Below are 23,180 nucleotides of genomic sequence, written 5' to 3'. Positions count from 1 at the left end.
GACAGGAACTCCAAAATTTTACATTCCTGAATTAAAAATATCAGTATAGTAATCTCTGCTTGTTATTTCTGTATTTGTGTATTTTTAATGTCTTTTCTAGTAATTCCTGAAGTGTCTATTTTCTGTTGAATTTTCGTATATAGGTAATGTAACATAACCTGGAGTTGATGCTAGTAACTTGTTAGTTTTAGTTTTTTATATTTCATTTTCAGTATAAAATTTGATACACCTTATTTAAAAAGTATTAAAACAATTATAGACTTTACATGGTCATATTACTTTCTATTGTATCTCATATGATAAGGCGTAAAGTTCCTGGAAATTTTAAATGTTTTCTGATGATTTTTTCCAGATTGAAGAAGGTATTGTTGTAATGGAAGATGATTCTCCAATGGAAGCTGTGAACACACCTAATACTCCCGAAACCTTGCTGCATGGAAAATTAGTATTCCTTATGTAGACTTTTTTGAAGATACATCCTCTGAAAGAAAGGAGAAAAAGGAGAGAATACCTGTGTTTTGTATTGATGTTGAAAGAAATGATAGAAGAGCAGGTGGGAAACCCTATATAAGTTCCTTTCTTAAAAGATGCCCATTAGCAAACTTTCCAATCAAAAAAAAGATGCCCATTAATTAGTCTGTATTTATCAGAAATGATACAATTTTGCCAGTTCTAACTATTGAATATGATTGCAGATATAGAAGATAAGTGTAAAGAACATAAAATTGAACAAACGCTAAGGATATTCTATGTTATCTCTATTACTAGTTAATTAATTTACTTATTGAGTAGATGCCTGTGAGACACCTGACAGTCTGGCAGGGCATTTTATATTATGTTCTTTTAATTGTTTTGCTGCTATCATCATTTGCCATAATACTTAATTGATTATTATTAATGCATAGAACACTATGTCAAGTGTAAAACCAGTTTAAGATAGCATTTCTCCTCCTCCATTGTTGTGGGTTAAATACGATTGATAAAAGTATGATCAAACACAACTGTACATTTTTTTTGTGTGTATGTGTGTGTTTTGCTGTCTTTTTGCTTTTGCTTATTTCAGCTGTGAGTTGTAGAGATAAGGTTACAGTATCCATAGAGGGATAGTCAGCATCCTGGGCTTTGTCCAAGAGAGGGGACAGTCTCTATAAGTGAAAGTACATCAAAGTTGTGCACATTTGGGGAATGATGAGAGAAAAATAAAGTCAACCTCAGGAAGAGGGAACTATCTGTGAGAAAGAAGGACAAAAGTGGCAGTGTTAGGAAATGTTTTCGAGAGAGGAGTTGCTAAATGACTTATGAAGGTCAGGTTTGCTAATTCCCCTTATTTATTTTTCAAGAAGTATTAGGTATTTGAATTTTCTCAGAAGCAGTGGCTTGGGTCATTGCTGTAATGTGGGTTTGATCTCTGGCCTGGAAACTTCCATATACCATGATTGTGTCCAAAAAAAGAAGAGTCTTGGGAGTTCCCTGGTGGCTCTGAAGTCAAGGACACTTGATTCCCCTAGCTCTGTTCTTTCTCAGGATTGTTTTCGCTATTTGGGGGTCTCTTGATTTCTCCCTTTAGGTCTGTTAATATTTACTTTATACATTTTGGTGTACTTGTGTTGAGGCATTTATATTTATAAATGTTATATATCTTCTTGCTGGATCGACTTCTTCTTTTCTTTTTTGGCTACACCTGCGGCATGTTAAAGTTCATGGACCAGGGATTGAACCCATGCCACAGCAGTTACCTGAGCCATAGCAGTAACAACACTGGATCCTTAACCCACTAGGCGACCAGAGAACTCCCTGCATTGACTTTTTTATCAGTGTGGAATGTCCCTGTCTTGTATGACAGTCTTTGTTTTAAAGTCCATTTTTTCTGATATGAGTAGAGCTACACCAGCTTTCCTTCATTTCCATTTGTGTGGGATGTCTTTTTCTATCCTTTCACTCACAGTCTATGTGTGTCCTTATTTGTGAGGTCCTTATTCTTGTAGGCAGTATATAGATGTATCTTATTTTTTTAATTTGTTCAACCTCTCTGTCTTTAATTGTAGAGTTTATTTACACTTAAAGTAGTTATTGATAGGTGTGTATTTATTGCCATTTTGTTGTTTTCTGGCTATTTTTTTTTTTTTTTTTGTCTTTTGTCTTTTGTTGTTGTTATTGTTGCTATTTCTTGGGCCGCTCCCGTGGCATATGGAGGTTCCCAGGCTAGGGCCGAATTGGAGCTGTAGCCACCGGCCTACGCCAGAGCCACAGCAACGCAGGATCCGAGCCGCGTCTGCAACCTCCACCACAGCTCACGGCAACGCCGGATCGTTAACCCACTGAGCAAGGGCAGGGACCGAACCCGCAACCTCATGGTTCCTAGTCGGATTCGTTAACCACTGCGCCACGACGGGAACTCCATATTTTTGTAGTTCCTCTTCATTTCTTTCTTTTCTTTCTCTCTTGTGATTTGATGACTTTCTGTAGTGTTTAGATTTCTTTCTCATTTTCTTCTGTGTAGTTACTATTAGTTTTACTTTGTCGTTACCTTGAGATTTACATATCTCATCCTATGTATATAACAGTCTTATTTTACTGTGATAAACCATAATGGAAAAGAATATTTAGAAAAGGATATATATATATATATATCAGAATCATTTTGCTGTACAACAGAAATTAACACATTATAAATCAACTGTACTTCAATAAAAAGCAAAACAAAAACCACCAAAACAACCTATTTTAAGTTAATATCAACTTAAATTAGAACACATTAAAAAATTCTACATTTTTACCCCCTTCCCCACATGTTATGTTTTTGCTTTTATATTTTACCTCTTTTATTTTATGGAAATTAACAAATATTATAGCATTAGCTAATTTTACTACTTTTATCTTTTAACCTTCATAATTTGTTATATAAGTGATTAATCCACCACCTTTAGTAAATAGTTATCTTTTCCAGTGAAATTTTTACTTTGATATATTTTCCTGATATTAATTAGGCCTTTGTTTTCAATCTTAAAGAATTCTCATTTTTTGGAAGGTCAGTTTATTATTTTATTATTATTATTTCTGTCTTTTTGCTATTTCTTGGGCCGCTCCTGCGGCAAGGAAGGTCAGTTTAGTAGTCTGTGAATTATTTAGTTTTTACTTGTCTGGAAAAACTTTAGCTCCTTCGAATATAAATAATAACTTTGCTGGGTAGAGTTTCTTGGTTGGAAATTTTTTCCTTTTAGCACTTTGAATATGCAGTACCATTCATTTCTGGCCTGCAGAATTTATGCTGAGAAATCTGTTGATAGTCTGTCTTATGGGGTTTCCCTTGTATGTAACAATTTTTCTCTCGATGCTTTTAATATTCTCTATCTTTAGCTTTTGACATTTTAATTATATATGTGTCCTAGTGTGAATCTCTTTGGGTTCATCTTATTTGGAACTCTCTGGGATTTCTGGACCTGGATGTCTGTTTCTTTCCCACGGTTAAGGAGGTTTTCAGCTATTATTTCTTCAGATAACTTTTATGCCTCTTTTCCTCTCTTCTTCTTTTGGGACCCCTTGAATACAAGTGTTATTTCAGTTGATGTTATCCCTATAGGTCCCACAAGTTATCTTCATTTTTTTAAATTCCTTTTTCTTTTTGTTGCTTTGCCTTCCTGTTTGCTGATCAGTTCTTTCCTTCATCCATTCTGCTGTTGAATCCCTCTAGGATATCTCAGTTTAGATGTTGTATTCTTCAGCTCTCTGACTTCTCTTTGCTACTTTCTTAAATTTTTTCTGTCCCTGTGTTGAAGTTCTCACTGTGTTTATCTGTTCTTCTCCCAAGTTTGGTTAACATTTTTATGACCATTAATTTTTTTATCCATAGACCACATATCTCTCTATCAATCTGAGATTTTTGTCTTGTGCTTTTATTTCAAATTTATTTCTCTGTTTCCTCATTTTATATGACTATGTTCATTCTGTGTGAGTGGAAGAAAAACCTACCTCTCTCAGTCTTGGAGAGTGGCCTGGGGGCAATTAGCCTTCTCATTCAAGCTTACCCCTAGGTCTTGTTTGTCTCTTGGACCTTTGTGACTGTGTAAACTGCCTGATTTATTACTTTTTGGTCTTTTTAGGGCTGCACCTGCAGCATATGGAGGTTCCCAGGCTACGGGTTGAATCGTAACTGTAGCTGCCGGTCTACACCATAGCCACAGCAGTGCCAGATCTGAGCTGCTTCTGCAACCTACACCACAGCTCATGGCAATGCCGGATCCTTAACCCACTGAGCGAGGCCAGGGATTGATCCTGCATCCTCATGGATACCAGTCAGATTCATTTCTGCTGAGCCACGATGGGAAGCCCTGATTTATTCTTAATATGTACCTGTTATTGAAGGTGTGCCAAGATCTGTCAGTGTTCCAGAGGAAGGAATCTCATTTAGCACATAGTTTCAGGCTGATTGGAAGACAGACGCTTAGGCAGCAGCTTTTAAAGTGTGTAGATATATATAGTCCCATGGGGCCACAATCATAATCCCTTCCTGGCTCCATTCCAGGAGATCTGGAGGTGTCCCCTGGGCATACACCTGCAAAATTTGGGGCTCTAGATGAGTGTGTGAGCCTCCTTCTGAGAGTTCTCGTTGAGCTGCAGCACAGCCATGGGGATACATAGGAATGCTGTCTCCCTACTTATGTTTCCTGGGAGTACCTCCTTAGTGCCTAGATGTGTGGGAAATCTGAAGCCTTTGCCTCTGTCTGAAGCTCTAGGCTAAGTCACTAGGTCTTTTTCACAGGAAGTTTGGGGTTGTATTTAGTTGGCTGTCCGTGCAGGGCCTGGGGTGGGGCATGTGTCTTTCCAAGAACTGTCTTTCTAATTGTTACAGTCCCATGGAGCTCAGTATTGACAGCCCCCTTAGCCATCAGGGCCAGATGATCAAGGGGGTGTCCTCTCTGTGGATTGGGCACACATGCTGGCTTTAACAAAGAGGAGGCAGGGCATTCTGGCCAGCGTCAGAAAGACAACAGGAAAATATCTTGACTGTGTGTGCCTGCAGATTTCAGCAGTGCCGAGGGAGAGTGCCTTGCCTGTATGAGTGAGCTGGCTATAGGCTGGGAGTCAACGAATGCTGCTGCTCATGCTTGCCGGCCCCAGCCAGGGAATAGGGAGTGCTGCATCTGCCGTGTTCTCTGGCCTTTGTAAGGCAGCAGGATAGTGCTGTGACTACTTACCTGTGCCTGTCTTAGCAAGGGTGTGGGTGGGTACCATTTACCATGTTTGCCTGTGCTCGCAGAGTAAGTGGGGAATGCAGTGCCGGTGCCTTGTCTCAGGGATAGTTTCAGCTGTCTCCTGACCTTCCAGCACATGCTTTTGGATTAGCAAAAATTTGAGTTGTCTTACATATAGACTAGGCACTTTTCAAACTGCTATTTTTCTCTTGGGTTTGGGACAAGTAAGACCCCACAGGAGCCATTTAAAATGAGAATCTCAGTTTCCTATAGCATATTAGGCCCCTTGAACATCAATCCCATTGGTTTTCTAAGCCAGATGTTTTGGGGGCTCATTTCCCTGGTGCACATCCCAGGGATTGGGGTGCCTGTAGTAGGGCACCAACCCCTTACTTTTCTGGAAGAAATGCCAGACTGTGAGATCCCTCACTATTGATGTTTCATGCTGAGGATAAGGTTTTTACCAAGGTCATGACTCTGCTTTTCTTCCCTGGCTTGATGCGGTCCTTTTATCCTTTGTTGTGGAGAAGCAGTGCATTTAGCTTTTACATCATTTACAGAGGGAAATTGATCTTGGAGTAGGGATGCCACAGAGTGTGGTGGCTTGAAGTGGGGATCTTAATTCCCCAAATGGGAATCGTACCTTGGCTACAGTGGTGAAGGCACTGAATCCTAGCCATAGGACTATGAGAGCCAGTGGGCTTGATGCAGAACTTCAGTTTTTGTCTTCTTTATAATTCAGCAAGGAGATAAAGGATAGTGAAGCAGGTACAACTTTTATTAGGAGAAAAGTACATGTGGAAAGACACACGGTTAGACTTGCAGAGTGAGTCCCACTCTTTTGGGGTGGCTTAAATTGTTTATATGGGGGCAGTTTTCTGGGTTCCCTTTCCAATTATCTTGCTTCATCTTGCTTCGTGCCCATATTTGATCTGATCCAGGGCCCTCTGTATGTTTGCATGCATCTTTTAGCCAAGGTAAGTTGTAGTGTGAGGATTTCTGGGAGGTTGGCAGGACATATTGTGGGCTAACACATCCTCATTTTTTTGACCCCTGAGGAACTTTTTTGTGCATGTATAGGTCTCCTTGACCTCAAGAATAAAAAATGTGGTCATCTTATCTTTTTACTCAAGAGCTCAGCTCCTCTGTGCTCCTGCTTTATCTTTACCGTGAGGTGCTAGCAAGAGACATGCTCCAGCTGTTCAGCCTGGGTTCCACCTGTCTCGGCTCAAAAGGATCCATTTTTGATTTTGGTGTGTTGATTTTGTAGATTTGGTGTGTCTGTTGGAGGTACTGAGTCTAGCATCTTTGTTCATTGACATATTAGACTCATCCCTCATATAAATAAATTTATGTAGATACGTAGAAACCTTTATCTCCTTTTGATAGTGTTACATATGATGTAATTTAAAATATTTTGAGAGTATACTTTTGTTTTGCCTTTTGGACAACCAACTTTAATTTTTCTGCTTTATTTTTAAAAGTTCGGCTTAATTTAACATAAAGTTAAAATGAAAATTTTTATTAATTTATTTGCTTTTTAGGGCTGCACCCATGGCACGTGGAGGTTCCCAGGCTAGGGGTCTAATTGGAGCTATAGCTGTTGGCCTACACCACAGCCACAGCAATGAAGGATCTGAGCCATGTTTGCAACCTACACCACAGCTCACGGCAATGCCAGGTCCTTAACCCACTGAGCGAGGCCAGAAATGGAACCCACAACCTCATGGTGCCTAGTCTAATTTGTCTCTGCTGCACCACAATTGGGAATTCATAAAATGAAAATATTTTAAAACTTATTTTCTAAGGTAATTTTTTCAGCAGTGCTGCAGACTTGTCCTGTCAGTGTAATGTGCTCTTAGGAAGCCATGCCCTGTGAGGGAAAAAAAAAGTGTATCATTTAAATGCTACAGTTAATTTCATATGTATAGCAAAGTAGCAATTTTAGGATTTTAAAAACTAAAACCAAATGTAATGTAGATCTTTTAAGGTAAGTAACTAAGAAAGAAGAAAAATAGGATTTGCTTTATAGGTTGTAACTATATTAGGTTGGTTTTTCTGAAAACAAGTGTTATTTTTGCGTTGTGCATTTAGTTCACTTGATCCATTGCATTTCCAAATTTCTGCTAGAATGGCATGAGATGCTAATGATAGCTGTTAACATTTTGGGGTGCTTACTTTGTGTTACGCACCATACAAAAAGTGGTGGAGGTGGATTATTTAATGTAGTAGGTATAATTATTTTTATTGTAAGCAAACTTAAAGCACAGTGAGGTTGTGTTTGTTCAAGTTCACATAGTTGCTAAATGGGGGAACTGGGATTGAAATAGGCAATGTGACCCTACTCATTCTTTAAATCATTACTTTGTGCTGTCCGATTTTCTAGTCATTAGCCACTTGTGGCAATTAATGTTAAAGTAATACTTTAATTTTAGTTCCTTAAACGAGCCACATTTCAAGAGATCAATAGGAATATGTGGCTAATAGCTACTGTGTTAGTATAGATACTATAGAACATTTTCACAGTTGTAGAAAGTTCTGTTGGATAGTGCTGTCCTGTACTGGACTAGATTAGGGCAATTGTTAAGTATTTGAGAACTCTTAAAGTGATTATAAATTTTTATTAAGTGCATCATTTTTGTGATGTTTAAACATTAAGCATAATGGCATAATTTTTGAAGTTTCTGTAAACTTTCTGATTCTGTTGTGGGAAAATATATGTATTATTGCAATAACTTCATAAAGAGGTAAAACTTATCAATTTCTTTTAAGTAACTTAAATATGGGATAAAATAAAGTAATGATGTGATTCCAAGAAATAATAAATTACTAAGACTGGAACAGTTTCTAGCTTTGTATACCTAATGTTTTTGTTTTTTTTTTTTTTAAACGAACAAAGAGCAATTTATTAATTCATATGATTAAAAGAGGACCAGGAGTTCCCTTCCCGGTGCAGTGGAAATGAATCCAACTAGTATCCACAAAGATTGGATTCCATTCCTGGCCTTGCTCAGTGGGTCAGGGATCCAGCATTGCTGTGAGCTGTGGTGTAGGTTGCAGACTCGGCTCAGATCCTGAGTTGCTGTGGCTGTGGTGTAGGCCGGCAGCTGCAGCTCCGACCTGTCCCCTAGCCTGCGAACCTCCATATCCCATGGGCGCAGCCCTAAAAAGCAAAGTAAATAAATAAATAAGGACCAGCTTCAGAGGAGATTTGATCCAGTCGCTCAAATGCGGTCAACAAGGGCCAAGTTCCTCTTCACCTCTAAAGATTTTTCCTCTGGCCATCAGTTTCATCCTCATGCTCCGTGGGGTTTCCAACCCAACTTCTCTTCCCACTCCCACAGCTCCAGCCTTCCCTTTGTGTTAGCAAAATAGGTGCAAAGATCATAGACCTTATTGCACGTTCCAGAGAATTGAGAAGCTTCTAGTCTTGGGGTTGGACTTTTGTATTGACTTCAATTGGATCAAGTATTCATTCTCTAACCTAGTGTTTCTCAACATTGAGACTATTGACATTAAGGGCTGGACCATTTTTTGCTGTGAGAGGCACTCCTGTGCATTGTAGGATGTTTAACAACATCCCTGACCTACACTCACTAGATGTCAGCAGCACCCCTTCCTCCAATGTGACAACCAAAAAATGTTTCCAGATATTGTCAGTTGCTAAGCAATGAAAATCGACTTTTTTTTTGGTCATGGCTGTGGTGTGTGGAAGTTCCCAAAGGAGGTATTGAACCTGAGCCATGGCGGTGACCTGAGTTGCTACAGTGACAATGCTGGATCCCCAACCCACTGCTCCATAGGAGAACTCCAGTGAAAATTGCTTTTGAGTGCCACCGCTCTACCGAATCACTATGGCAGTGGGATATAGGATGTACTGATTTCCTTTTTTTTTTTTTTTTGTCTTTTCTAGGGCTGCATCCATAGCACATGGAGGTTCCCAGGCTAGAGGTCCAATCAGAGCTACAGCCGCCAGCCCACGCCAGAGCCACAGCAACACTGGGTCCTTAACCCACTGAGCGAGGCCAGGCGCGGAACCCTCAACTTCATGGTTCCTAGTTGGATTCGTGAAACATTGCGCCACCATGGGAACCCCATGGGTGTGCTGATTTCTTTCTTTTTTTTTTTTATAATTTTTTTTTATTTTCCCACTGTACAGCAAGGGGGTCAGGTTATCCTTACATGTATACATTATAAATACATTTTTTCCCCCACCCTTTCTTCTGTTGCAACATGAGTATCTAGACAAAGTTCTCAATGCTATTCAGCAGGATCTCCTTGTAAATCTATTCTAAGTTGTGTCTGATAAGCCCAAGCTCCCGATCCCTCCCACTCCCTCCCCCTCCCATCAGGCAGCCACAAGTCTCTTCTCCAAGTCCATGATTTTCTTTTCTGAGGAGATGTTCATTTGTGCTGGCTATTAGATTCCAGTTATAAGTGATAACATATGGTATTTGTCTTTGTCTTTCTGGCTCATTTCACTCAGGATGAGATTCTCTAGTTCCATCCATGTTGCTGCAAATGGCATTATGTCATCCTTTTTTATGGCTGAGTAGTATTCCATTGTGTATATATACCACATCTTCCGAATCCAGTCATCTGTCGATGGACATTTGGGTTGTTTCCATGTCCTGGCTATTGTGGATAGTGCTGCAATGAACATGAGGGTGCATGTGTCTCTTTTAAGTAGAGTTTTGTCGGGATAGATGCCCAAGAGTGGTATTGCGGGGTCATATGGAAGTTCTATGTATAGATTTCTAAGGTTGTATACCTAATGTTTTGAATAGCGTATCCTTTTAGTAGTAGTTTGTAAAATTATGTATTTCTCAGTGTGTATTCATTCATTTTGCAGTTGGGCATGAGCCTGAACATTGGTCTGTATATAGAAGATATCTTGAATTCTATGTACTTGAATCAAAACTAACAGAATTTCATGGTATGTTGTCCTTTTTGTATACAACATTACATTTCAACGTTAGCCTTGAAAACTGTTGAATCAGATTAATTTCCTAATTTTAAGTAATTGTACTAAGGATATGTAACAGTAGCACTTGTATTCACTATTGATAATAGGAATGTACTGTTTTTTATCTTATTTTTGCATATTTATATTTTAAAAGTTTTTATAATGTATTTCTTTTTATGTAATAATGATGTTGAAATGTAAAAGACAGCAATTCTTTAAATATTAGAACCTTAGGAAGAGTTCTCTATCTAGTTTATTTATTTATTTATTTACTTTTGCTGAACCTGTAGCATATGGAGATGCCTGGGCCAGGGATTGAATTTGAGCCATAGCTGTGACCTGTGCTACAGTTGCAGCAATGCCAGATCCTTATTAACCTGCGGCCTCAGGCCAGGGATCAAACCCATGCCTCAGCAGTGACCTGGGCCACTGGATCCTTAACCTACTGCATTATAGCGGGAACTCCTCTCCAGTTTAATTTTTATTTATGTTGATATGCAGAGAATTTAAACCAGGTATTTCAGAGTTGCTCTGTTCTTTTGCCATCAGCTTCTGTGGTAAACACGTTTTTCATACAACATGGCAAATGTTTTGATTTAGCTCTTAGATTTAGATATGGGAAAAACTCCTGTTATAGTTGAATGCTCCTTTTAAGATAGATAATCAGAAAAGGAAAACACTCTTTAGTTTTTTCTCTCACTTCTCAGTCTCTCTTAACTGTCCACTTATTTTAGTTAATATTAGGTTTATAGTCATGAAGTATTTCTAGTTATTTTGTGTGTAGAGTGTTGAGTTTGAATTGCGTTTTTTTTTTTTTTTTTTTTTTGTCTTTTTGCCATTTCTTGGGCCGCTCCTGTGGCATATGGAGGTTCCCAGGCTAGGGGTCTAAGCGGAGCTGTAGCCACCAGCCTACACCAGAGCCACAGCAACGCGGGATCTGAGCCGCGTCTGCAACCTACACCACAGCTCATGGCAATGCCGGATCCTTAACCCACTGAGCAAGGCCAGGGATCGAATCCACAACCTCATGGTTCCTAGTCAGATTCGTTAACCACTGAGCCACTATGGGAACTCCTGAATTGTGTATTTTGGAAAAGCTCTGTGCAATGTTCCCTGATCCAAATACAGGTTGGTCCTGAATTAGAATAGCAGGGAAACTTCCTTACCCTACTATAAGAACAAGACCCACAATAAGGAGATTTTAGAAAGATAAGACAGGGTCTCACTCCATACTTTATTACCTAGATTTTGAGTTCGTACTTGTCCTTAAATAGTTTTCTCTTTGTCTTTGCTAATCTGGTGCAATGCCATTTTTACCTTAATCCTTCCTTAAGACTTTTCCTTTTGGTTTAGAGCTAGAGAATATCATTTGTCTCCGTAACTTAAAATCCTGGATCAACCAAAGTTGGTTGGATTCCTAACAATATTTGTCCTTTTTGGTACTAAAATTTCCAAAGTCGGCTGTATCAGAAAATGTGTCTGCGTTTTGGTTTTTTTTTTTTGGTCTTTTCGCCTTTTCCTGGGCTGCTCCCCCAGGCTAGGGGTTGAATCAGAGCTGTAGCCACTGGCCTACGCCAGAGCCACAGCAACTCGGGATCCGAGCCACGTCTGCAACCCACACCACAGCTCATGGCAATGCCGATCGTTAACCCACTGATCAAGGCCAGGGAGCAAATCTGCAACCTCATGGTTCTTAAGTCGGATTCGTTAACCACTGTGCCACTACAGGAACTCCTGTGGTTTTTAAATTAATTTTTAAACTTACATAGTATTGGCAGAATGCTCCCTTTTTTTTTTTCCTGTGAGAGAATAGGTATTTCTTAGTAATATTTTGTCTAATAGAATCACACTAATTTCAATATAATCTCATGATAACTTTGTTTTTTTCTTTTTGTCTTTTTGCCTTTTCTAGGGCCGCTCCCACAGCGTATGGAGGTTCCCAGGCTAGGGGTCTAATTGGAGCTGTTGCTGCTGGCCTGCTCCAGAGCCACAGCAACGTGGGATCCAAGCCGTGTCTGTGACCTACACCACAGCTCACGGCAATGCCGGATCCTTAACCCACTGAGCAAGGCCAGGGATCGAATCTGAAACCTCATGGTTCCTAGTTGGATTCATTAACCACTGCACCATGACGGGAACTCCACCTTTTTTTTTTTTTTTAACCTATGTAGAAGGCTAAATACATCTGTGTCAGTGAAGGGTGGTGATATTTTGGATATCAGTAGATTCAAGTTCTTTGGTCTTCTGACTTGAAGCTCTCTTATTTTGTCAAGATTATTTAAAGAATAATGCCACATCTCTACAAGACAGCATTGTGAATCTGAATTGCTATGGTAAATTATAAGTAAGGTTTTTTAAACAGTAGCAGAACATAGTAATTGCTTTCTTTTTTTCTTTTTACAGCTGCACTTGCATATGGAAGTTCTTGGGCCAGGGGTCAAAATGGAGCCATAGCTCCAGCCCTTTGCCACACCCACAGAAACACCAGATCTGAACTGCATCTGTGACCTACACTATAGCTTGTAGCAATGCTAGATCCTTAACCTATTGAGTGGAGCCAGGGATCAAGCCTGCATCCTCACAGAAACTACCTTGGGTTCTTAAACCCTTTGAGCCACGATGGGAACTCCTAGTAATTACCTTCATATATTAATTTCAGGCACATTTCCTGATGCCCAGCTTCCTTCCAAGAGGATCATTGGCCCCAAAAATTATGAATTCTTAAAGTCTAAGAGAGAAGAGTTTCAGGAGTACTTACAGGTATAGTACTAATGTCATTTAAAAATCCACTAATTTGTCTCTTTTTTTCTTGTACATATATATGTATTTTGCCTTACAAATACTTGTCAATGTGGATTTCTAGAATTTTTTCATTAAAATTTTTTTCCCAATGTGGAAATGCATTATTATCATTATTATTTTTTGTCTTTTTAGGGCTGCATCTGCAGCATGTGGAAGTTCCCAGGCTAGAGACTGAATCAGAGCTGCAGCTGCTGGCCTACACCATAGCCACTGCAATGCAGGATCTGAGCCATAGGTATAGGTCTGTGACCTATACCACAGCTCACAGCAATGCCAGATCCTTAATCCTCTGAGTGAGGCCAAGGATCAAACCTGTGTCCTCATGGTGGATACTAGTTGGGTTCATTACCACTGAGCCACGACAGAAACTCCAGAAATGAGTTATTATCAAGAGTGTACTTTTAAAAAAGAATTGATAACCAATGAAATACCAGATATTTTCTTAGATTAAAACTTTTGGTGTGAGGGAGTTCCCGTCGTGGCTCAGTGGTTAACGAATCCAACTAGGAACCATGAGGTTTTGGGTTTGATCCTCGCTCAGTGGGTTAAGGATCTGGTGTTGCCATGAGCTGTGGTGTAGGTTGCAGACACGGCTCGGATCCCATGTTGCTGTGGCTCTGGCAAAGGCTGGCTCCAACTCGACCCCTAGCCTGGGAACCTCCATGTGCTGCGGGTGCGGCCCTAGAAAAGACAAAAAAAAAACCCCCAAAAAACCCAAAAAACTTTTGGTGGGAGAAGTTAGAAAAAAGGGAGAGTGAAAGAAAAACTTGTGGTGTAAAAGGTTAGATGTGTTCTAAGAATATGGAGTAGTTTTTGTTATTTTTGTCTTATTTTTTTGTTTGATTTTGTGATTAGCACTTTCTGAACTCTGGAATTTTCACTCTTGTTTTATTTCTCTAAAAAATTAATTTTTTTTGCAATTGTGGATGTTTTTCCAATTTCTTGGGATCTCCTGACTCTACCATTCACCACTTGGAAGTAAATTCTGATTTTCTGTGTGCACATTGTGTTATGAAAACAGTGTAATTGATGTATTATCCATTGTTTGGTATAGTTTGCTTAAAAGTTGCTTACTTGAGACTTCTCTAAAATTAACGACTGTTTTTCTTTAATCAAGTGAATAAGACCGAAGAGTGAGTGGATAATTTTGTTTTATTAAAAAAAAGTCATTTATTTGGACATGAGGTTTTATACTTTGAATTGTTAATTCCGTTAAATTTGGATGCCTTTTAGCCAACAATAAGTACTTTTTAATATTAAAAATATTTTATTTGTTGAAATAAAGGGGTGTTTACATTTTATTTTCTATATTTTAGCCAGTGAATACCTCAACTCAGAAAGTATTTTTTGTATAATTTTTTGGTGGTGTGAAAATTGAAATGTGTGAAATAACTATTACAAGGCTATTTGAACACAGCATATACTAATATTGATCTGTGTCTTTGTTATCATTAACCTGTTATTTGAACCAACTAATTCTTTCTAAGAACTGGAGAGTCTCATTCTAGAAGAAATATTATCTGGTAATATGGAGTTAAATGTTGCAATACTGATATTTTATTTATATAGATTTCTGCTTATAGAGTTTTGTAACTGTTTCATAGTTACAGAACTGAATATTAGCTAAGTCTGGGTTAAATTTGGCATTAAAACGTCAGTTTATCTTGTAAGAAAATAGCGTTGCAAGAACAGATAATAGCATCTCCAAGTTATTTCACGTTTCCATGTTTAGTTCTCTGCAAAACCCTTTGTAGAAACTTCCTTCATCAAGAAAGTTGTATGATAATTGTAATACTTATTTTACAGTTGAGAAACAGAAATAATATTAACTAATGTTTAATTTTCCTTTCTGTGTATCAGATTCTGTGCTAAATGCCTTGTCTAACGACACTATAATTAGGTAGTGTTATCTTTCTTCTACACATGAGGAAACTGACTCTTGGGCAACATAGGAACTTTTCTAGGGACACTTAGCTAGCAAATGGAAGAGCAGAATTCACACTCATTCAGCTCTCATTATAGAGGTCTTACCTGTTATGTGATACTGTTCTTTCCATAAATGTGTTTTGTTTTTATTATGAATATAAAAGAGCTTTTAAGGATTTAAAATTTTCTTGGTTAAAACCAATTTTAATGTAGTTTTCATCACTCTTAGATTTTTAAAACTCCCTGCCACTTTTTTTTTTTTCTGTTTTTATTCTTCCAGAAACTTCTGCAGCATCCAGAATTAAGTAATAGTCAACTTCTGGCAGATTTTCTCTCCCCAAATGGTGGGGAAACACAATTTCTTGATAAGATACTACCAGACGTAAACCTTGGTAAGTCAGTTTAAGGAACTATAGAGAAGATAAACTGAAAAGAAAAGCAGCATTTTCAGATTAATTTAGAAAAATAGTTTATATAGTGAAGCCATGTACCAAAACTCCAGACTTCTTATACACTGTTGTGGAAACCACTTATAACTTTGAATGGAGTGTATATAATCTATAAAAATATTGAATTGTACACCTGAAAGTAATATCATATTGTAAATTAATTGTATTTGAATTTAAGAAAAATTGGAAAACCACTTGGAAAAACAGTGTGATAGAAAATTGAATCACCGGAGTTCCCATCGTGGCTCAGTGGAAACAAACCCAACTGATATCCATGAGAACACGGGTTTGATCCCTGGCCTAACTCAGTGGGTTAAGGATCTGGTGTTGCTGCGAGCTGCGGTGTAGGATGTAGATATGGCTCAGATCTTGTGTTGCTGTGGCTGTGGTATAGGCTGGCAGCTATATTTTTGATTCGACCCCTAGCCTGGGAACTTACATATGCTGTGGGTGAGGCCCTAAACAGACAAAATAAATAAATGAATAAAAGAAGATAAAATAAAATAAAATAGAATGACCCAGCAGTTCCTCTCTGTGAGATATATACTTGAGAGAATCTTGTATTCATATTTAAGAATGTTATTAGCAGCATTGTCAAAAGTTGAAATAAGGCACATGTTCATGAGCAATAGAGTAGACAGGTAAATTGCAGAAGAGTCACAAAATGAATACTTAGAGTAATGAATACCTATAGCATGAACTGTTTGGAAAATGGGTGCTGATAGCTTAAAAATACGATGTTAAATGAAAGAAGGAAGGCATAAAAGAATAGATATAGCATGATTCCTTTTATATAAAGTTCAGTACAGACTAAGCAATACATTAAACTGAAAAAGTTTGAATAAAATTGTTAAAGATTGTATGGAAGAAAAGCTGTATTTCTAAATATATTTTATGTAATCTAATCTTAAATATATAGAACTAAGTGAATGAATTAAATATTACAAGTGGGCATTTGACTTTCATCTGTATCTCTCCAAATTAATATATATAGTTGGAGGTAGCATATTTTGTGTTTGTGGGTCTTCTTATCAAGGGAAAATGAGAACATTTTATTTGTGATTATATAAAACATTTCAGAGATAGAACCTCTTTACTGACTAGGTTTGACTAAAGGAGAAGAAATGATCAAAGATGATCCTTGTTTCTGTTTAAACTACTAGATGAATACTGTCACTTGCTGAGATAGAGAATAAATTTAAAGTAGTTATGAACTTTTTGAGTTTGTAGAATCCGGTTAAAGACGTTTCATAAGGAGAAGAAGTCATAAGACAGGCATGGAGTAGGAATTTGAATGTTATTTGAAATCAGAACAAGCAAGTAATTTTGCTCAGGAACAACATGTAGAAGAGAGAAGCACAGGATGAGAGGGCTGGAGGTTTGCATGTTGTAAAACAATCTCTGTTTTTATTTTTCATTATATCTTTGCCATTGCCATTTGAGTATCCTTTTTTCCCTAAACTGGACTGAGAGAAATTTAAGTTACATTTATCAATCTGACTAATTTTTGCAGTCGTTTCTAAATGCTTGAGAAAATCTCATGGTGTTTTATATTTTATATTTTATTTCTTGGAAATAAGATCAAGAAAAAATTCTGGCAAATAGGGTTAGAATATATATTCTTAAACTAAAATTCAGAATATAAACTATTCCGATAGCCAATTTATTTTTCTTTCTTTCTTCTTTTTTTTTTTTTTTTCTTTTTAGGGCCATACCCGCGGCATATGGAAGTTCCCAGGCTAGGGGTCAAATCAGAGCTGCAGGCGCAGGCCTACGTCACAGCCACAGCAATGCCAGATCCAAGCCATATCTGCAACCTTTGCTGTAGCTTGGGACAACATTGGATCCTTAAGCCACTGAGCAAGGCTTGGGATTGAATTTGCATTGTCATAGATACTAGTTGAGTTCTTAACCGATGAGCCAGGATGGGAACTCCTAGATTACGGTTTTAAATGAGGCAACAATTTAGAACGTTTTTGACTTACTTTTGCATACTTTTTAGATATCTTTATATATTCACTATTGCTTAAAGTCTTTTTAAAAACAAAATTTAAATTTATTTTTTTTTAATCTTTTTTTTTTTCTTTTTTGGCCACCCTGAGGTATATGGAGTTCCCTGGGCCAGGGATCAGATCTGAGCTGCAGTTGCGACCTATGCCACAGCAGCCAGATCCTTTAACCCACTGTGTCTGACTGGAGATTGAACCTGCATCCCAACGCTGCAGAGATGTTGCCAGTCCCGTTGTGCCATAATGGGAACTCCTGCCTTTGAAAATATTTCTTATGGAAAATTTCAAATATACAGGAAAGTAGTGAAATTTATGTAATGAACTCCTTACACCTTTAACAGTTATCAACACTAGGCTTGTTCCAGACCTTCCCTTACCTCCCACCCTATTGGATGATGATGATGATGATGATGATGATGATGATGATGATGATTTTGGGCTGTGCCCAAGGCATGTGGAAGTTCCCAGGCCACAGATAGAACCTGTACCATAGCAGTGACCCAAGCCACAGCAGTGAAAATGTTGGATCCTTTAAATGCTAGGCCACTATGGAGCTCTCCACTGGATTATTTGAAAGTATCTGACATGTTTTATCTATATACCATTTAGAATACCATATTTATTGTAAACTTCTGTTATGTGAGATGGTCAGTTACAAACATTTCTTATCATTTTACTTTTTACTCAGCTCTTTAATATTTAAGATCACCTAGTATATTATTTGTATGAGCAATTATGAGATACAGTATGCCTTCATAAGATTAATATTTTACTTTTAATTGCAGGGAAAATTATAAAGTCTGTTCCTGGAAAACTAATGAAAGAGGTATATAACTAATTTAAGTGCATTCTCTAAAATGATACTTATAAGCATATTTAAAATATCAATACATTTTAATGGCTGAAAATCATAATTTTGATTTTTGATTTTTATACCATTATCTCCACAGAAAGGTCAGCATTTGGAACCTTTCATCATGAATTTCATTAATTCTTGTGAATCTCCGAAGCCTAAACCGAGTAAACCAGAACTGACCATTCTCAGCCCTACTTCAGAAAACAATAAGAAGGTATTGTGCATTGGCTCGAAGGGCCTTTAAGTTTGAAGTTGTCCTACTTGAGATGACTTTTCCATCATAGGGAGAATCCTATGTTAATTAAATGGATGGGACTTTATATTTTATATCCTTTATATGGAAATCAACTGTACAGTATAAGGACTTTTCCATCATAGGGAGAATCCTATGTTAATTAAATGGATGGGACTTTATATTTTATATCCTTTATATGGAAATCAACTGTACAGTATAAGGAGGGCATTATATGTAGTTGCTTGGTTCTTTGCTTTAGTGGAGTAGGAGTTTCTTTAGAAACTATATTTGCAAACTTGGACCATTTCTGTATTTTAGGAAATTTTTTAAAGAGGTTTTTTTCCTTAGATTGTAAAGCACCAACCTCTAGTAATCAAGGAATTAATTGTCGTAATGTATTTGTGTTTATTTGATGATAGTATATAATTTTAACGGCTTATAAAATATTCATCCATTCATTAAACAAGTATTTTATTATTTCCTATTTATTATTATTGCCTACTATTTATTATTATTGCCTTTATTATTACCTACTGTTGAGTGCTGGACATGGGGAATATAAATATATATTCCATGTCTGCAGGAAGGACAATTTAGTTTCAGAATTAGTACCCAGCATGTGGAGCTACGTGAGCTCAAAGAACAGTCCTCCCCATCTCCCTCAAAAAAACCCCAAAGACTTTTTTAAAAAAATGTCTGTAAATGGTATCTTTAATTTTTTTTTGCTTTTTAAGTTTATTGTTGGTAAATAGAAATGCATTGATTGTGTATTGATTTTTAATTAAATAATCCTGCTAGTCTTGTATTAATTTTAGTAGTATATTTGTTAATTCTTTTAAATTTACATACTTATCTGCAAATGATGGCAATAGTTTTTCATTCATGGCTAGGACCTGTTATAGAGGGAATGATTGCAATGTTTCACCATTAAATAGTAGAGTGTAGCTTTTTTGAAGGCATCCTCTATGTGGTTAAGGAAATTTACATCCATGTTTGTGGGTACACCTGCTTATAATTTTTCTTTCTCATTATATCCTTCCTTATAAGGTTATATTAACTTTTTTCTCTTTGCTGGCAGAGTTATAATTGGAATGATTATTGCTTTAAGAAAGTGATAACTTGTTGGTAAAGTTATCAGGGCCTCAAGTTTTGTTTGTAGGAAAGCTTTTTTTTAAACAACCAATTTAATTTATTTTATGACTATAATATTTTGGTTTATTTTTTTGTGAGTTAGATTTTGTTAGGTTATATTTTTAAGCAAATTCTCTATCTAAATTTGAAAACTTTTTGGGCTGAAGATGTCAATAATATCCTCTTTTCATTTTCTCTCACACTTGTAGTTATGTCCCCTTTTATTCTTTTTTTTTTTTTTTTTTTTTTTTTTGTCCTTTTGCTATTTCTTTGGGCAGCTCCCGCGGCATATGGAGGTTCCCAGGCCAGGGGTCTAATCGGAGCTGTAGCCACCTGCCTACGCCAGAGCCACAGCAACGCAGGATCCGAGCCGCGTCTGCAACCTACACCACAACTCACGGCAACGCCGGATCGTTAACCCACTGAGCAAGGGCAGGGACCGAACCCGCAACCTCATGGTTCCTAGTCGGATTCGTTAACCACTGCGCCACGACGGAACCCCCCCTTTTATTCTTGACATTGTTTATGTCTTCTTTTTCTTTCCTTTTTCTTTTTTGCTTAATCTTGTCAAAGTTTTTGTCCATTTTATCATTTGGTTTTGTTCTCTATCAGTTTTTTTTAAGTTCATTAATTTCTGTTATTTGATTATTATAAATGATAATAAATTCTTTTTTGCATATTATTTGGGATAAATAAGGCTGAAATTTAGTTGTATTTTGTCATTTTTTGCTGTAAGTAATTCTTCATAACTTTTTTTTTTTTTTTAACATGTATTAGGCCTTTCTGAGCTTTGGCTGTTATTGTCCAAATAAGCTTTCTTTAAAGCTTAATGTTCCCTTCTAAAGATTCTTTGATTAAATAGTAATTTATAGGAGTTCCCCAGTGATGCAGAGGGTTAAGGATCTGGCATTGTCACTGTTCTGGCTCAGGTTGTTTCTGTGGTGTGGGTTTGATCCCTGGCCTCAGATCTTTGTATAATCTTTAAAATCATGTTAGATTTTTTTTTGTTTAGTTTTTTATTTATTTTTCTTTTCTGACCATGCCTGTGGCATGTGGAAGCTCTTGGGCTAGGGATTGAACTAGAGCCACAGCAGTGACAACAAGTCATAGGAACAACACCAAGTCCTCACTAGGCCACCAGGAAACTTGTATTAGATTTCAAGTTAGCTAGTATTAATGTTTTTATACATCTTTATATGTTCATTTGCTCCTTTTGTGTAAAAAATCAGAGAAGTTCTTTATGCATAATAAATTATCTGTTGTGTCTAAAATAAATGTAGACTTTTATGTAATACTTCAGTGCCCCCAAGTATTGTATTTTTAAATTCAGTTTTGAATATAAATGTGGACTTTTGGAAGCAGATCTTAACCTTTCTGATGTTTTTTTAAAAACTTTTTTTTTTTTTTTTTGGTCTTTTTGCCTTTTCTAGGGCTGCTCCTGCGGCATATGGAGATTCCCAGGCTAGGGGTCTAATCTGAGCTGTAGCTGCTGGCCTACGCCAGAGCCACAGCAACGTGGGATCCAAGCCACGTCTGTAACCTACACCACGGCTCATGGCAACGCCGGATCCTTAACCCACTGAGCAAGGCCAGGAATTGAACCCGCAACCTCATGGGTCCTAGTCAGATTTGTTAACCACTGAGCCACGACGGGAACTCCTAAAAACTGTTTTGATTGGAAAAAGTTTAAATTCCTTTGCTCTGTATCACCTTACCTTTAGTAATTATTATCAGCCGGTATAATAAACTGTGTATTTTTATTATTTCAATTTTTACTTTAGCTTTTCAATGATCTGTTTAAGAATAATGCAAACCGTGCTGAGAATACAGAAAGAAAGCAAAATCAGAATTATTTTATGGAGATGATGACTGTAGAAGGAGTCTATGATTACCTGATGTATGTAGGTAAGATCTCTGTGGTTACTGTTAAAACTTGGTATTGCATTTCTGCTGTGATGAACATTAATGCTCTTGAGTTTTGTCACACTGTAAATTTTTTAAAAATTGAAGGTACTTTTTAAGTAAGAATTCAATATTTATAATTGGTCTTGAGCATATTAAATTTATTAGTGCTTATAAATAAAATATTGACCATTCGTGTTTTTTATGTTAGAAAATGTTTAAATATCTTTTTGCCTTATCAAAGTGTTTCATGTGCTCCTTCTCAGGACGGGTGGTTTTCCAAGTTCCTGACTGGCTTCATCATCTTTTAATGGGAACTCGAATCCTCTTTAAAAACACCCTGGAAATGTATACTGACTATTATATTAATTGTAAACTAGAACAGCTATTTCAGGAGCACCGTTTGGTTTCACTCATAACGCTTCTCAGAGGTTTGTATTTTCCTTGTGTGTTTGTTTCATGTTTTGTGTACTCTCAAAGGCTTTAATTGGATCTAAAAGAGCGAGCAGTCTTGTTTTTCTTTGGTTTATTAGTATTTCTACCATGGGGAAATATTTGTATATAATAGGTGAAAATTCCAGCAAATGTTTCTTTTTGTCTCTTTTTTTAGATGCTGTGTTCTGTGAAAACACAGAACCTCGTTCTCTCCAAGATAAGCAAAAACGAGCAAAACAGACTTTTGAAGAAATGATGAATTACATTCCAGGTATAATATTTAAAAAGTAGGGAGTTCCCGTCGTGGCGCAGTGGTTAACGAATCTGACTAGGAACCATGAGGTTGCAGGTTCGGTCCCTGCCCTTGCTCAGTGGGTTAACGATCCGGCGTTGCCGTGAGTTGTGGTGTAGGTTGCAGACGCGGCTCGGATCCCGCGTTGCTGTGGCTCTGGCGTAGGCCGGTGGCTACAGCTCCGATTCAACCCCTGGCCTGGGAACCTCCATATGCCGCGGGAGCGGCCCAAGAAATAGCAACAACAACAACAAAAGACAAAAAAAAAAAAAAAAAAAAAAAAAAAAAGTAGTTTAATATAGATTAGGATTCCTTTGAGGTCACAATATTACTATTCCTTTAAGGCTAATTTTTACCATTAGTTTTTATTTTAGAAACAGTTATAAGAACCAATTAGAATTAACTCATTAGTTAAATAAAATTTGGTTTTTATGATGTTAGCAGTGACAAGGCTGTTTCTCCTCACACAATGATCAGATATGTTCAGTAATGACTTAGAATCCAAATGATCAAAGTGATGTGTTTTGTGGGACAGTTGGAGTCCTATTGCTCACTTCACCATGAGAAGAGCTTCACTAGGGTGTGTAAGATCAGAATTTATCCATTCATTCCAAGTTTATTGGGCACCGTCCATGTGCCAGGACTGTGTAGAGCGCAAGGCATATAAAGAGGCATGTACTCCTTGCTGTACAGTGGGAAAATAAAAAAAAAAAAGAGGCATGTAAAAATAGTACTTGGGTAGCTCAGTCTGGAAGGAAGAGCTCAGTCATACAAACAAAACATTTGCATGATAATAGAGACATGTTCAAGTTACATAGTATCTCACAGGAGGAGGGCGACCACCTCTCCTATAAAGGAGGTAGACTTGGGGCACTAAGTGAATGGCAGTAACTTCTTACTGAGATGGGAAATATGAGGAAAAAACATCAAAGAGTCAAAGCAGAGAAGACTTAGTTAACGACATTTTGAATGTGAAAGATCTATA

General features: G+C 37.4%; 1 protein-coding gene across 1 annotated transcript in view; it reads left to right on the top strand.

Moving 5' to 3' along the window:
• Positions 1–23,180, top strand: part of SNX14 (sorting nexin 14) — an 86,560-nt gene that overhangs the window by 59,366 nt on the left and 4,014 nt on the right. The window contains 10 exon segments of the mRNA XM_001927319.7: positions 353–419; positions 422–553; positions 10,045–10,128; positions 12,818–12,918; positions 15,167–15,278; positions 18,130–18,170; positions 18,295–18,414; positions 21,348–21,471; positions 21,735–21,899; positions 22,079–22,174. Coding sequence (XP_001927354.4) covers positions 353–419; positions 422–553; positions 10,045–10,128; positions 12,818–12,918; positions 15,167–15,278; positions 18,130–18,170; positions 18,295–18,414; positions 21,348–21,471; positions 21,735–21,899; positions 22,079–22,174 — 1,042 coding nt within the window.

This window comes from Sus scrofa, chromosome 1 (assembly GCF_000003025.6).
Source record: "Sus scrofa isolate TJ Tabasco breed Duroc chromosome 1, Sscrofa11.1, whole genome shotgun sequence".
Taxonomy (NCBI): domain Eukaryota; kingdom Metazoa; phylum Chordata; class Mammalia; order Artiodactyla; family Suidae; genus Sus; species Sus scrofa.
The sequence above is the reverse complement of the archived record's forward strand: the minus strand, read 5'-3'. Positions and strand labels throughout refer to the sequence as shown.